The 16972-nt window shown below is 44.1% G+C and overlaps 1 protein-coding gene across 8 annotated transcripts in view; it reads left to right on the top strand.

Annotated features, from left to right (window-relative positions):
- Window positions 1–265: 265 nt before the first annotated feature.
- Window positions 266–16972, top strand: part of LOC129855819 (protocadherin Fat 1-like) — a 92551-nt gene continuing 75844 nt past the window's right edge. For 5 of the 8 annotated variants that reach the window (XM_055923856.1, XM_055923855.1, XM_055923853.1 and 2 more), the window contains exons 1-2: window positions 267–1057; window positions 3054–6343. In XM_055923856.1, the coding sequence (XP_055779831.1) occupies window positions 3082–6343 (3262 nt within the window). In that variant the 5' untranslated portion in view covers window positions 267–1057; window positions 3054–3081. Of the gene's footprint in view, window positions 1058–3053; window positions 6344–16972 lie in introns of all 8 variants that reach the window. The other 3 variants (XR_008759563.1, XR_008759564.1, XM_055923857.1) reach the window with 1 other exon arrangement.

Raw genomic sequence — 16972 nt, 5'->3', positions numbered from 1 at the left:
CTCTCACCACACACACACACACACACACACACACACACACACACACACACACACACACACACACACACACACACACACACACACACACACACACACACACACACACACACACACACACACACACACACACACACACACACACACACACACACACACACAATAAAGTTGTGGGTAAGCAGCAGCATGTGCCGTCCAGAGCGCAGCGCTTTGGAGAGAAAATAGCCTGAACAATAAGTAGTGAGAGAGCGCCATCAATCGCATATCGGTCACACTCCCATGCGCACGAATTTGGGAATAAGATATTATTGCACATTTATTACAACGAATATTCCAACGTGAAGATACTTCTTGAATATCAGGCGTGTAAATGTGCACTCTCGTTGCACACATCGGAATGAATTGAAGGTTGTAAATAGGAAAACACTTCCCCTCTCCATAGGCTCCTAATAAAACGTTGTAGGCTATGGTACTGTATAGGCAATTGTTTACATTAATAGGGACTACCATTCACCCATGCGGGAAAAATTTGAATCAAACCTACACCCAAGTAACAATTTTAACTTGCTTGGATTACCTCAAACACTATTGGCACCGTGCGTAAATGTGGTAAAACATTGCCTACATTGCGGGGGTAAATTGTCATGTTCATTTTATGGATGCATGGAAAATGCAATCAAAAAGGATAATAGTGCATAGGTATTGGCATGATTTTTCCATACGAAATACTATTTTTTATGATTTTCCTATTATAGCCTGGGAAGGAATAAATAATTGAAATTAGACTAGGGAATAGAGCCGATCAAAGTTAACCGTTATCTCGATTCTTGAAGCGGGGGAGCGAGCTGGTTGTTTTATCTTCATGCCAGCAAAGTAGATCCGGGCGTGCGCAACGCGGAGAGATACTAGGGGAATTCGGTGTGGAAGAAAGGGAGCATGAGAAGAAGTGGAAAGTGGATAGAGTCGCGGAGAGGGAAGTCCACGTAGTTACCATGCAGACGTTCGTACCTTACAAACTACATGAAAAACCGCCAAATCCACGCCGTTAATGAGGCAATAGGTATGTAATGTGATGCATTTGATTTAGAACTTTTCCTGTGTATAAGTAAGTTGTCTTTGTGGTTTGTGAATCGGAGTTAAAAGTTGAGATAGTCCGACCGGACTAGTTCTCTATAAGTGGCGCTCGAGCAGTGGACTGAAATCAGATCCCTTTCTTTCCCCCAGTGAAGTTGAACATTTTAAAGTTTTTAGGAAATGTATTAAATAGGCTACTATCGAAATTAGAGACTATGGAAGTTGGTCACTGTTCTACGCCTTTTGTATACTTGTGGGAATTGTTTTACACATTGTGTAGTGTTGGCGGTTCGGGTATTGTTGCCATTTCTTTAAACAATCCATACATCTGGCTCGGGCAATGCTGCCGTGTCTACGTGAAATGAATAGAAATAGGGACCGTTGGGGGGATGGGTTGGACAATTAAACAACAGACAGAAGGCAATGATTTTATGAAGCTGTTTAGTTTTTGCCTTTTGCCATCTTCCAAGAATATGATTTCAGCAAAAAACGTTAATTATTCTATAAAACATGTAAATATCATTTTTCCCCCCTTTATGATTCGCCACGATTAGCCTAGTTCAACAGTTGAAAAATCCTGGATGTGTATGCAGACTTAGTTAAAAAAAAAATATTGTACATGTATTTATTTTACTTAAGTTTGCTTACTAACCTGACATGACTGTGGCATAAAGCCCTACACCGGAGGCATGAATAGTTAGCCTAATCCCCAGGGGGGGGGGAAAACATAGGCTCAAGGCATACTTTTTTGTTGTTGAAAGTTCCCATGCGTGCATTATACTACTAGCCCCATAAAACATATATATATATATATATATAGTCTATTGCAAACATACATTCAACATGTGTTTTGAACAGATCTAAGACAGCTGGACACCAGTGTCAGTCAATAGCCCGGGCTGGGATGTTTTAACATTCTCCAGTGCTTTTCCCGATGGCAACCCTTTAAAAGCCCAAAGAGCAGGGCAGTGTTTATTTTAGCACAGCCTAAACAGAAAATAGCCAAGCTCAGGAACTAAGGCCCCAGAGTCAGTATAGACACGGCTTTTAGTGCTAGAATTCAGTTGTCTTCATCATACACTATTTCCAGGCATAATAATGGACTTATAATATACACGTGAAATCCAATAGGAGCACAAACCTGTATACCTGAATGTCACTTCCTTTCGTATTAGACCGTGTATTTTGAGTCCGTTTGCATGTCTAGTTATGCGAGGACAGTACCGCTTTTCCGCCATTTCCAACCCTTTCTTCGTGCAATGTGTCTGCTTGAGCTATTTGCATAATGTCATGTAGATCAAAGAATTTCAAAGATGTGCAATTTAGAAGATGGAAGGAATTGTGAAATGTGCTTATTATAGCATTGAAGCCCGTTTTTCGCTTGACCTGCAATGGAATAAGTGAGAATTGAATGCCGTTCAACTATTTTGTCATTACCAATGACCTCCGTCATCATTTGTGCGTAGAGCACTGAATGAAATGAGTATATGTTCTGATGTGAAGAGACTCGTCTCTGAATAGTGCTTTCGAACAGGATTTACGTAGTGTATCTTTTCTGTTAAACCTGTTGCTGAAATAGTAAGAGGAATGTCGGCTAAGAGAAAGAAGTTATTTGTCCTATGTCTTTTCTCCCTCTCCCCCTCGGTCACATAACACCCATTTGTCAGCCTGACCATCGTTTGTCATGCCGTTTAAATGAGCTCAGTGAGGCTCACAGTAAAGAGAGGAGTAAGGTTAGAGACCTTTGTCGAGCAGATATTAAGAGCAGCCGTCCACCGTGCCACTTTAAAACCACAATTCTCTTAGGAAGGTTCAACATTTAGCCCTTTTGCTTGTTAGCACAAAGACATATATTTCATGACGCTCTTAAATTAAAGCACTGATCCATCCCTATTGAGATTTTCTGAAAAATCTATGAAATGTTTAATTTGATGTTTATTTTTTCCCGCTTGATTCTGACCTTCTGTTTTGTGTGTCTCCAGGTGGTTTGGTAGAGAACACGGTACGAAAATGGGGAAATACTTGACTTCACTGCTCATGCTGCTCCTGCAGCTCCTCTGCGGCTGCACAGGGAACCAAAGGACGGAGAAGGCATTGGCCCTGCAGTTCACTCACTCTGTTTACAATGCCACCATATACGAGAACTCTGCTGCTAAGACCTACTTGGAGAGTCATGCCAAGATGGGCATCTACATCACAGACCCCACCTGGGAGATACGGTACAAAATAGTGTCAGGAGACAATGAGAACCTTTTCAAAGCAGAGGACTACATCCTGGGAGACTTTAGTTTCCTGAGAATACGGACCAAAGGAGGCAGCACTGCCATTCTGAACCGGGAGGTCAAAGACCACTACTTGCTCACTGTCAAAGCTGTGGAGAGGGGCACCAACGTGGAGGCTCGCGCCCGAGTCCAGGTCCAGGTCCAGGACACCAACGACCTGAGGCCTCTGTTCTCTCCCACCTCCTACAGCGTCTCGCTGCTCGAGAACACAGCCATACGGACCAGCGTGGCCAAGGTCACCGCCACGGACGCCGACATCGGGACGAACGGGGAGTACTACTACAGCTTCCGGGAGTGGACAGATATGTTCGCCGTCCATCCCACAAGCGGGGTGGTGACTCTGACGGGCAAGCTGGATCACTCTGAGACCAAGCTGTATGACCTGGAGATCCTGGCGGTGGACCGAGGCATGAAGCTGTACGGGAGCAGCGGCTTCAGTAGCATGGCCAGGCTGACGGTGAGGGTGGAGCAGGCCAACGAGCACGCGCCTGTCATCACCGCCGTCACCCTGGCGCCCTCGGGCGCCGACCGCGACCCCACCTACGCCATAGTGACCGTCGAGGACAACGACCAGGGACCAAACGGGGAGATCGCGTCGTTGAGCGTGGTGGCGGGCGACCCCCTACAGCAGTTTAAGGCCATGAGAACTAGTCCCGGGAGCAAGGAGTACAAAATCAAAGCGGTCAAGGATGTAGATTGGGACACCGAGCCTTTCGGATACAACCTCACGTTACAGGCCAAGGACAAAGGAAGCCCCCCACAGTTTTCTTCAGCGAAAGTGGTACATGTAACATCCCCTCAGTTTAAAGTGGGCCCCCCTAAATTTGAACATGCTGTTTATAGGGTCAATCTCAGTGAGTTTGCCCCTCTCCATACACCCGTCGCTATGGTAACTGCGTTGCCAAAGTATCCACAGTTGAAGTATGCTTTCAGATATAAGACAGAGAAGAATCGTTTTGCTATTAATCCAGACACTGGCTTAATCACCACAACTGGACCCATCTACGCGGATTATGCCCCAAAATTTGAACTAGAAGTTATTACCAGTGACAAAAAGGCAGCGACCAAGGTTATCATTGACATTATAGATGTTAACAATAATGCTCCTGAGTTCCAACAGACCTCTTACAAGGCCACCGTTGATGAGAATGTACCCGTAGGGTCCAACGTGTTAGCAGTGAAAGCCACTGATCTAGACAGTGGCGAGAACGGGTATGTGACCTACAGCATTGCCAACGTGAGCCCGCAGCCCTTTGTCATCGACTACTTCTCCGGTGTCATCGGTACCTCAGAAGAGCTGGATTACGAGCTGATGCCAAGGATTTACAATCTCAAAATTAGGGCTTCAGACTGGGGTTCCCCTTTCCGACGGGAGGTGGAGGCAACAGTTACTGTCACACTGAATAACCTGAATGACAATAAGCCTCTATTCGAAAATGTCGACTGTGAAGTCACGGTGCCTAGAGACCATGGCGTGGGAGAGCAGATAACGACGGTATCTGCAATTGACGCTGACGAATTGCAGCTAGTGCGGTACGACATAAAAGCTGGGAATGAACTTGATCTCTTTGAGTTGAACTCCAACTCGGGGGTGCTTTCTTTGAAACGAACACTGAGCGAGGGGGAGGCAGGTAAAGTGTCCTTCCATAGTTTACAGATCAGAGCCAGTGATGGAGAGCATGAGACTGAACCAATGATTATGAACATCACTGTCATCACAGCTCGTAAGCCTGTCCAATTGAAGTGCGTCGACACTGGGGTTGCTACTATGTTGGCAGAAAAGCTTCTTCATGGCACTAAGATCCACACCGCAACTGAGCCTGACGATAACTTAATGGACATCCATTCGGTTAACCGCTACTCCCCTCAGTTTGCAGAGTCCTTCCCCAGTGTCATTGAGGTCAAAGAGGACCTTCCGGTTGGGGCTAGGGTAGTCCTTCTAAGCGCCTCCGACACAGACAGTGGTTTTAACGGAAAACTGGTGTACGTTATTTCAGGAGGAGATACAGAGAGTCGTTTCATTGTAGACATGAACACCGGTTGGCTTTTGGTTCACACTCCACTGGACAGGGAAACAACGGACCACTACACACTGAACGTCACAGTCTACGATCTGGGAATACCGCAGAAGTCCTCCTCGCGTCTTTTAGATGTTAAGATCTTGGATGCTAATGATAACAGTCCGCAGTTCCTGCAAGACTCCTATTCGGTGGAAATAAGTGAAAACACACCAGTGGGGACTGAAATCGTCCAGGTGGATTCCACCGATAAGGACCAGGGAGATAACGGAGTAATCAGGTATTCGATTGTGGCCGACACTGACCAGTTTGCCATTGACGAGCTGACTGGAGTAGTGACGGTGAAAAAGCAGCTGGATCGCGAGGTGCACCTGGTTTACATTCTGAAGATTGCTGCGTGTGATCAGGCTGTTAATGAACCTCAACTCGTGTCTACAGTGTTGCTAAAGGTCGTTCTTGAGGACGTCAATGACAATCCTCCCAAATTCATCCCGTCCAATTACCGCGTGAAAGTGAGGGAGGACCTCCCGATCGGCACTGTGATTATGTGGCTGGAGGCTCACGACCCGGATGTCGGGCTGTCCAGTCAGGTACGGTACAGCCTCAGCGATAACGGGGACGGCAACTTCGAGGTGGACAAACTCAGTGGCGCGGTACGCATCCTGCAGAATCTGGATTACGAGAAAAAGCAGGTGTACAATCTCACGGCGAAAGCCAAGGACAAAGGGAAGCCCATGTCTTTATCGTCGACGTGCTTTATTGAGGTGGATGTAGTGGACGTAAACGAGAATCTGTATCGCCCGTGGTTCCCCTCGTTTGTGGATAAGGGATTTATAAAAGAGGACGCCCTCATTGGGACATCCGTAATGAAAGTAACGGCTCAAGATGAAGACAAAGGAAGAGACGGAGAAATACGCTACTCAATACGGGACGGCTCTGGCCTAGGGATATTCACCATTGATGAAGAGACTGGTGAGTGTCTCACTTTTTCCCCCCTCTTTGTCATTACCATATTGCCCTTATGTGAAGGCCCATTTTGTTTATCATTTATTATTTAAGGTACCAAATGGGCATGCATGAATTTTAAATGACTGGGATGTGAAAAGGGATGTAATCCCATGTATCTGTGCAGACTATGCTTGTCTGCCCATGCCCCCCCCCCCCCCCCCCCCCCCCCCTGAAATATCAGTGGTGGGGGCAAATGGTGAATGGAGGTGAGGGTTGCTTCCTGGAGAACCGCTAAGCTTCCTGATTCCTTTCATTTTTCTGTCTGAGGGAAGAGAATTGATGGCAGGAACAGCTGGAGCAGCTGTGTCCTAGACCTGCAGTAGACATTCCAAACTAGTTGCCGTGGAATTAAGAGGATTGCTTAGTGATTTTACCCACTGACTCTCCCTTTCCATGTTGAAAAACGAGTCATATGCAAATGGGTAATGCAGCATGCTGGCTAATCCCACATGAGATGGAACTTGTTTGTATAATGAGAGAGTTATTTTTCTGTGATTGTCATATCTGCTTCAGTATTGAAAATCTACATTTTTTTGTGTGTCTGGTGAAATGCACTTGCTGGCCTCTTTGTGGTCTTACAAAGAAAGTATGAATAATTTTTTTCCAGCTGCTCACGGACGTTAAAGAACCTGTGCCAAGGGTTTAAAAATAAGCAGTCCGGAATTCAAACGGTTTTGCCACAAAAAGCTACTGGTCACCGCATTTTGGGTGTGTCAGACCTGGCTTGCTGCCCTTCATTTTAAACATAGTTACCATAATCTGGGTGGCTTAATGTGAGTTTTTCCCTTTTAAAATGTATTTCTGCATGGCAATATACATATTTAATGTACAAATGGGCCGGTGAAACTTGATGAATAAACATCAAGTTTTTAGCATATATGTAGTCTATCCCCTAAGTCTGGAAGTTCAATGCAAAGTCTCTGGAAATGTAATTTACAGATTTTAAAGTAACTCAATGAGATATTGATGAGAGAATGTTAATTTAGATTCAGGTGGAGACATACACTTTATTAAGCGGAGTAAATTAGGGCCTTCCGTGAACCTGTGGGGAAATCACACTTTCTTTGCTGGTACATTAGCATGACGGGATGAGCCGGCATGAAGCATTGCTCCTTAAGGACCATCTGTCAGCTATTGTGCCTGTCCAGTCTTAGTGTGATTGTTCTCTGGGGTAGTTGTCAGATTGTTGCTTGTAGATAATTCTACCTCTTTTGTTCAAAAACACTGAGGGAAAATGTAAACAGAGCGAACTGGAGGGAGACTTTTTGATTCTTGAAATGCAATTTGAAACTCATCTGAGATTGGTTTAAAAATGGCTTCGGTCCCGCTCGTCAACATTTGTAGAAACTTTCTCACACACAGTGCACTCTTTAGGGAGTTGACGTTTTGAAACAAAGTGCCTTATATTTAGGCAACAGAGATTTCTGCTCTGTGGTTTGTTTAGTTGAGACTCTGCCCTCGGCTTGGGGCTGTGGATCTTAGGCCGAGTCTCAGAAGTGTTCTTGTTTCCGTGAAGGACACCCACTTCTTGTTTGAAATCCCACTCCTGGATGTATTGGATGCAGGTCACCGGGAGCTCCTGACCTGCTCTTCCTCCCCTATCCTCGACCTCCATGGCCTTCAGAGTGATTTATCAGAAGTGGCAATGATAGGATTGTCCTGCTATTCAGCCCCATTGTTAGGGATCACAGCCATAGCTGGTAGCAAACCAAATATGCCCAAGGCAACGGTGTGCCTCCTGGGAATTCATGCATTGACTGAAGGATGGTTTGGGGGGTTGGTCTGAGCAGAGGGGGGTGTGAGGTTACCATGTGAGGATTATGCTCTACAAGAAATCAATGTAAAACAAAGGGTGCACACCCAGCATCGCTTTCACCCAGTCATGCAGCTGCACCTAGTGCTTTCCGACAAGTAGGAAAACAAGGGTTGAGAAGAGAAGAAAACAAATGAAAAAGTGCTAAAACCAAAGGGTACATGCCAGAAGCCACACACACCTTAAGCTCTGGAAAGGTTTTTATGAGGGGGCTAGTAAGGGAAGGCTGGCTAACATCTGTGGCTGGTTAAATTAAATGCCTTTTGGAATCTCATGTTCTCCTTATGCATGCTTTATTTATTCCCTTTATCCTCTTGAACCCCTGGGTTTGAGAATGGAGGGGTAGTGATGAGGAATGTGCAAATTAAAAGGTCTTTAGTGCCCATTTGACTCCCTTACCTCTCATTTTACTGCCAAGAAGATACAATTTTGGCCCTTAGTTTTTCTCCTTAAGCCTAAATCTTTAACTTTCTATTTAGTTACAAGCTTAATTTAGTTCAGTGAACAGAGGTGGAAATTAATTTATGTAACTTCAGCTTTCAATATATTTTTTGACCCGATTCAGGGTTTGCTTTTGCTAACAGCAGTAATTCTGCCATTTTTAGGCCAAGATAAGATGAGCAAAACCCAGAAAGATGTTACTTCTAAGATAGGAATCAACATGTTTCCCCCCCTATCCAGTTCTTATTGTCCGACTGTAGACGGCTTTATCCGCCAAACGTCTGGCCCCTCTGGATCTCTGGCCCTTGTATTTACTTCTGCACATCACACAAACATGTTTAGAGCTGGGGGCTATGTGGAGCCCTGGTGAGATTTTGTGTGCAGTCCAGGCTAATTCTGTCCTCGTGTGTGCTCAGACACTGCTGTTGGGGTTATCGAGCTAATGGGGGCCTGACACACTTAAGGCCAGCTAGGTATGCCCGCTAACCTGATTGATGTTTCCAGGGCCAGGCATGGAATCTAGTTCCTTGATTTAATAAACCTTTAGTTGGAAAAAGGAACAAACAACTGGAGCCTGAGGTCGTGATACAGAGAGAAGAACAACAAGATGGACCTATTTTATAAAGTAGGCTAGTTGAGGCTTCTAATAAGAGGGAGGGTTGTTGTGGTTGGGCGTAGAAGTTAGGGCTGGGAATTGCCAGGGACCTCAAGATAAGACATTATCACAATACTTAGGTGCCAATACGGTATTTATTGTATTTCTCGTGATTCTATATATATATATATATATTGTGAATCTATACTGTGATTTTTTTATTGCGATTCGATGTTCCAAACATATTGCTCACCACATGTATGCTGCAGAGGGGCAAGAGAGAGCCATGAGGAAACAGGTTTTGATCAGTCATGGAAATCAAAGTTCTAAAAACAAATTGGCTCCCTATTTTAAAAGCTATGAATGAAAAATACTGGAGTTTTGCTAGCCAACTAGCTCAAAACTATATTGGGATATTGTCAATATGATATATCGAAGAAAAAAAAAGAAGATATCCCAATATGTAACTGTACACCCCCCCCCCCCAACCATCACTAGTAGAAGTTATTGTTGTGGGGTGGTCGAGGTGGTGAGTGGTATTAATTTGGGACAAAAACCACATGACATTCCGTTCTCTCTGTGAATCTAAATTGAGATCGACTCTTAATGGTCTTCACTCTGCAGTGCACTATAAATGCTTTTCACCGACGTCCCTGTAAAAAAGCCACTAATGCTGCCGCTGTTGCTTAGGGAAGAGGGAGGGGTGGAGGATGTTGTTTGTCATGGACTGTGCTTAATTAGTGGCGAGGTAGGCTATAGGCCTAGGCCCAATAAGTCTTGTACTGGTACATTGTTCAAATCAAATTGTATTTGTCACATACACCTGGTTAGCAGATGTTAATGTGAGTGTAGTGAAATGCTTGTGGCAACAATGTAAGAAATAATACATAAAAAAAAACGAAATAGTGCATAGTTTCCTAAGAACTCGAAGCGAGGCGACCATCTCTGTCGGCGCCATCAGTGAATCGATGGAGACCGTTCTCAAAGTAGATCAATTAGACTTGGTGCTTGCGCTAAAGGATTGACTGCCGATTATGAGGCCATGGAAGGGTTATCTGTGATCAATTAAGCATGTCTTTCTGTTAGAACTCCTAATACCTTGTATTTCGGCCTTTGACGTAAAGAGCTAGTTCGACCAGACTCTCTCTCTCATTGTGTTTCTCCTCCAGGAACTGCTAGTTTAAATGCTGCTTTGACAGCACTATTGAAGTCATGTCTTTAAGTTCGTTAGCCTACTTTGTGAACCGAGGTGAAAAACCAAGATGTGATAATTGAATTTGCACTGATTCACTTAACAGGGGAAAAAGAGGTGCAAATGCATATTAATAAAAGTCTCCAGGCTTAAAATATACTAGTAGGATAGGTTACCAAAGGTGTAGGCCTTCATGCGGTGTGTTTGCATTTATGTAGGAAAAACGTAAGGAATCTCAACAGCCCCAGTGGAATCGCCTCTTCCGTCCAGATGCTCGTTGGATAATGTATGCATTGCCCTTTGCTCATTGGATAATGTATGCGTTGCCCTTTCACTTCAAACTGGAGGCAGCCGGTGTGCTGAAATAGCTGTTTGTGGAGGCAAATGAACTAGTTTGACGTGGAATGACAAAGTTCTGTGAGCTTGTGTTTTCCCCTCTTCAAATTTGGCCTTCCTCCCACCTCTCTTCCCCAAATTGTCCCCCCATTGCCCTTCCTGTCGAGAGCGAGGTAGGGCCGACCCTCAGTGATGCCAGATAGGGGAGGTATGTGGCGAATGGTTTTGTCTTTTCATGTTTGGCTGCGTTCACTATTCCAGCCATGTTTGCACCACCAAAGCTTCATGGGAGATTGATTGAACCCAAACACCCAGGCCCGGTCCCTTCTATTTTTTTAAATTCTATACACAGAAGCTCAAGCCAGAAGTGTGACTTCTTCAGCACACTCAAAAGAGCCACATGACTTGTAATGGTCTTTGCTTGAGCGCCGTTGCTGGGGCGACAGGACCAGGAATGTGCAGCGGGGCAAAGTTGATTGTAGGGTGCTAAATGAAAAGCACACTTTCCCCAGTTAAAGTTTGTTGTTTCTCTCTGTACAGTAAGTCTTTTTTAGAAACCTGTGAAGGTGCCGCGTGCAGATGGTGTGCTCGATTGTGAGTTAACTCTTGTCATGCTAATCTAGGCAATTGAGACCCGTGGCTAATAATGGTTGGTTGTTTTCTTTTTATGTAAACTACTGTAAATTATGACTCTACACAAGTTGCTAAGGATTGCACAGAGATTCTGCAGACAAGACTGCTGTAACTACATGTTTGTCACACATTTGACGGAAAAGAAAATAATCAAATTGATCTTAGTGAAGTTTACTGGGATATTTCGATTGTTGAAACTTGGGCCTAGAAGCCATTTTGTTTTTCAGTTCTCTATCTTGGCGTGTGTTCCCCTGTTACTTTGAAAAGACCTACAGTTCCCTGTAGCATGTTCACCTGAATGTGAAGTCGTTGTTTTCCGATCATAGCCCCAATCAAAATGGAGTTTTACTGCAGTGAAAGGGGTAACCGACAAAAGGCTTAGCTGGCTGTTTATTTTAAAGCATCTCTATATGATGCATTGGCTCTCAAAGCGTAACTGACTGAATGTCAAAGTGAAACAGTCCTTGGCTTAACGAATCCTGAGGTTTCATGTGTTGAGAGACAGCCACTTAAAATCAAACGGCGGGAGATGAAGATGCTCCTTTTGAATTCCCCGTCCGTCATGTTCACTGTCAAGCTGCCAATGTAAAGACCAAAGACAGGAAACATCAGAATTACGGTAGCATGACCAGAGACAGCAGCTTAATGGCACTGGGTTCAAATCCAGTGTTATACAGATGCAGACACTGACATGTTTAGGCCTAAGTGCCATGGTTGCCTCTTAGGGTTGAAAAGCTTAGGATAGAAAATGCTGCCCAAACATGCATTTAAACTCCCATACTGTCCCAACCTTCCTGTCATAACTCTCAACAAACATAATGCCTTTTATAGGCCTAAACGCCACTCTAATCTCTAATCTCCGAAAACAATAAAAATTGAATGAAAAAAATAATCAACCTTTGTAAATGTCAGCACGGCAGCCTATTGGAAAAACGAGAGCAGGCCTATATTTCAAAGTGCCTTATCTGTCTCCAAAAAAAAGACCTTTCCGCAGGAACCGTTTACCGCGGCGCATTGAGTACAGTCGGTGTCAGTGGCAACTATCTCAGGGGGCTTCATAAACATTTTGCGATAAGGGGGAAACAGACGGTACATCGCGCCCACTATTATCAGAGGAGCGGGGCATGGCACCGGAGGGCCGGGAGGGAAAAGGTCTTAAATTATAACGTGATATTAAACCAGGTGGCGCTTCTCGCAGGCCCGCTCTGAGGCCTTTTGAAATAACACTGCACTCTGTGACAATGGTAGCTGCCTGGGCATGTCCCAATAGGCTTCCTCAACTGGAATTAATGGGGTAAATTCTGCCAGAAAAAAAATGGAAAAATCCCATCAGGCATGTTTTCATTGCATCACTCGCCTTTCGTTCATTAAAGACTCTCTCGCTTTCACTCTGTATCTCGCTGCGTTCTCCCCTCTCCCCCTCACTCCAGATGAATGCAGCCATTCTTTTAGTTTTTCCTTGGGCCAGAGAATCTAGAATAGGATTCTTATTTTATTACACAGTGTCATCAAGCTATAGTTTTAAATATCTATGCCGTTTTAAAACGTTAATGCCCCCCTGGTCTGTTGATGCAGTTTTAGTAAATGGCAGTTGTTTAGTGCTTTTAGTTAGTTCCCTCCCCTTTTTAAGACCATATGATTATGTAGAGTGAAGCACACTGCTCCACATTGTTAAGCTGGCTGAAATGATTCAGTTTGTCTAAAGTTTTAAAGTACCATTTCCCTTAAGCCCAGCTGTTGATAGCGCTGTTTTATGCCTCCGGTGGCGATTGTATACAAAATGCACAATGATGCGCGAAGCGGAAGTGGTTGGTGGATTGCCGGGTTAAAGAGAGATCAAATTACATTTTGTTACAACAAGTGTAGACTTTACTGTTAAATGCTTACTTACGAGCCCTTTCCTAACAATGCGGAGTTAAAAAGTACGCAAATTTGCACAAATGAATTAAAAAAAGGAATTAGTAACACAATAAAATAACAAGAACGAGGCTTTATACAAGGAGTACCGGTACTGAGTCAGTGTGCTAGGGTACTAAGTAGTTGAGGTGATTGAGGTAATAGGTACATGTAGTTAGGGGTAAAATTGACCAGGCAATCAGGTTCGATAATAAACAGAGTAGCAGCAGTGCGTGTGAAAGTGTGTCTGTGTGAGTGTGTTGGTGTATGCGTGTAGCGTCAATTTGCAGATGTGATATGTTTTGTGTTTGTAAGCGTGTGTATGCGTGTGCACATGCGCGCGCATTGGAGTCGGTGTAGTATGTGTGAGCCCAGTGAGTGTGCATAGAGTCAGTGCAAAAAAAAATAAATGGGTCGGTGCAAATAGTCCGGGTAGCCATTTGATGAACTATTGATCAGTCTTATGGCTTGGGGGTATAAGCTGTTCAGGAGCCTTTTGGTCCCAGACTTGGTGCTCCTGCACAGCACGGCAAGCGGAGAGAAATGCACTTTTGTTTTGAGAGACTGTGTGAACTCATCATGCAGCTGTTTTGATGGCTGTTTTCCCGGATCTACACTAATGTACTGAATACCCGCTGAATGCTGGTCACTCTTCAAAGCGCCACCATATTTCGTCAATGACCCCGATATGGTCTTTGACACTTCAATAGCCTGCTAAGTCCTATTTTGCATGGTGATTCTAAGCCTTTGGCCGATGTGTTACCGTCTGTAACTCAAGCTGTCCGTATTTATTCAGAAATATCCATCATTCTATAAAGTAATAAAGATGATGAGTGCGAACGCGAGACCTGTAGGCTATGTGGGTATCCCATGAGGTGGAGTTTTTCTGCTTTGGCTGCACTTCATAGCCTTGTGAATTTTTCAAACGTTTTGGGCATTAATACTTACAGTATGGACCGGAAAACGTTGGAAGTGCAGGGCTAGGCTAGCTCTTAGCTTCTGAGAACTCTTGGATCCAAAGAGATGATTTGATTTCGAGGGGGCATGGGAAACTTAGCTCAGGACTCTTTTTCTAATACACCCAGGGCTCTACGTGGTGGAGGAATTTGAAGCATTCCACCAGGGCCGGTGGAAAGAGAAGAGGGGGGGGGGAGCACTGAGAAAGTTTATGTAAGCATGTGAGGCAGGAGTCCTAAGAAGGGTGAGGAATGCGAGGGGAAAGGAGAGCGGAATTACCGAGAGGTAGTTCAAAGCAAACGTCTGATTTTTTTTTCTTCAAGTGCAGAGCAAGGGAGTGCTGGCGTAAGCCGAAATAGCTGATCTCTCGGTCTTGAGAAGACACGTTTTTGTTCTCTCGTGGTCTCCGAAGCACGTAAATTATTCCTGTACGGTCTCTTGTTGTGAAGTTCACCGGAAGACCATCTCGACTTCTGTAGATATCTTTGTCGACAATAGAAAAAAACGGTGAAAATAGTTTTTCTCTGGGCTGTGTAAAGTTGACTGCAGCCTAATTCCTCATTACACGTTTTCAATGCCAGAAAAATATGATATTGACTCAGTTTCTGAAGTAGACGTCGTGCTACCATATGAAAATAAGCACTGGGGATAAACAGGATTTTGCAAATCCTAATCCTCTCTTGACAACCGGTAATCTTTTTGGCGCTCTAATTTGTTTCAATTGCCAGCTTTTGATATCCATGGCATGTGCAATCCTCTCTCCATTTGTGGCGACACCATTGTAGCAACAAGGCCTTCTGGGGAAAAGAGTGTCCCCCGCCCACTATGTACCCCCTTTCATGCCAGGGACCGTGGTCCTATACATGCTAGAAATACCGAGCACACCTCATCCTCTGAACTAAATAGGGAACATCATAGTATAGTTCCGCAGGTCCTACCCCCACTGGGTGTTACTTTTTTGTTTTGGCCTGGATCAGCTGGACTTATCCAATCCACCTAAATGTTTTCTGTCCTCAGATCTCCAGACCTCCTCTGCCATTTTCCTCGGCGCCTCTAAGCACAACCATGTTATTTCACCATTTTGTCAAAACAACACCGTGTTGTGCAGCAGGCTTCATCCAGCCTCCCCGCTGTAACTAGCTTTTGAGTAAATGTCACGGTGGACCTGTTTCCGGAGACTGATTGAGGCGGCAGGTAGCCTAGTGGTTAGAACTTTGGGCCAGTAACCGAAAGGTTGCTTGATCAAATCCCAGAGTTGACAAGGTAAAAATCTGTTGTTCTGCCACCTGAACAAGGCAGTTAACGCACTGTTCCTAGGCCATCATTGTAAATAAGAATTTGTTCTTAACTGACTTGCCTAGTTAAATAAAGATAAAAAAATAAAAAATTGAAGCCAACACACTTTGCAGTTCACACGCCTACATGAGATGGCAGAATTGTAGGGACAGCGTTAGCCGTTAGCTCTTTTTATTGTGTAGCCTAGCTGCTGTGCTAGGTGGCTGTCGAAGGTGTAGCTGTAGGCTATGCAAGGAAGAGGGAAAGAAAGGAGAGAGAGAGCAAATCTGTCTGGGTAGGTTGCCTAAGCTTTGTCAACTGTTTTTATTGCCTCAAGGGCACATTTTGCAACTTCCTCATTGACTAGCCTAGAAGTATAGGTGTGGTGGCTAAATACCTCAGATTAATGATTTATACACATTTATACAGCTAACTATTGTCTCAATAGATGCTTTGTCGATAGATGCTTGTCTTCTAGTAGGTTTATTTAAAGCCAGCCACGCATTCATGTTTGAATAAAAAGTAGATGTCAACTGAAATTGTCCTTGTGTTCAGAAAGAGCTTAATTGAAATGGTTCTCTTTTTGAATTGAACTTGATATTCTAGGCGTCAGAGCCTCATCAAACTATGAAAAAGATAGAAGATTTGGACTTTCTTACTTCCGCCAGTCAACCATTACAATGCTATCGTACCAGTTATCCTTACCGACCACAGTTTACGTTTCCTGTGAGGGGTGAGTTTGGGTCAAGGTCCTCTATGACTATGCAGTATTGTTGTTAGTCACCACTAGAATGAAGGAATTACATTTTATTTTCGTGTCAAATGGTTAATTGGCAACCCATCCTATCCGGGATTAATTGAAACATAAACAAGCATTGCAATAATTCACTGTGATAATTCAGCGATAATTGCTCTAGCAGTGCAGAACAGTAATATAAAGTCATCTTCTCTATGCTGATAGCTTTAGGGTTGGCTGCTAAAAGCCTGACACTGATGAGCGAATGGAATGAAATGGTATAGGTGTGGTGGCTAAATACCTCTGATTCATCATTTACACCCTCTGTGAGTAATTATCCAGCCAACTATTGATTTGATATGTTTCGATAGATGCTTTGTCTTCTGGTATGTTTAGTTAAAGCCAGCCACGCATTCATGTTTGTATAAAAAGTAGATGTCAACTGAAACTGGCATTGTGTTCAGTTAGAGCTTCATCGAAATGGTTCTCTCTTTAAAATTGAACTATTCTAGGCGTCAGAGCCTCATCAAACTATAAAAAAAAAGATACGAGATTTGGACTTTCTTCCTTCCGCCGGTCAACCATTACAATGCTATCGTACCAATTAGCCTTATCTACCACGGTTTGTTGAAGTTTCCTGTGTGGGGTGAGTTTGGGTCAAGGTCCTCTATGACTATGCAGTCTTGTTAGTCACCTGTAGCAGTGCAGAACTGCACTAA

Source organism: Salvelinus fontinalis, chromosome 5, assembly GCF_029448725.1.
Source record: "Salvelinus fontinalis isolate EN_2023a chromosome 5, ASM2944872v1, whole genome shotgun sequence".
NCBI lineage: Eukaryota > Metazoa > Chordata > Actinopteri > Salmoniformes > Salmonidae > Salvelinus > Salvelinus fontinalis.
Note: the sequence above shows the minus strand (reverse complement) of the source record. Positions and strands in the feature narration are given on the sequence as shown.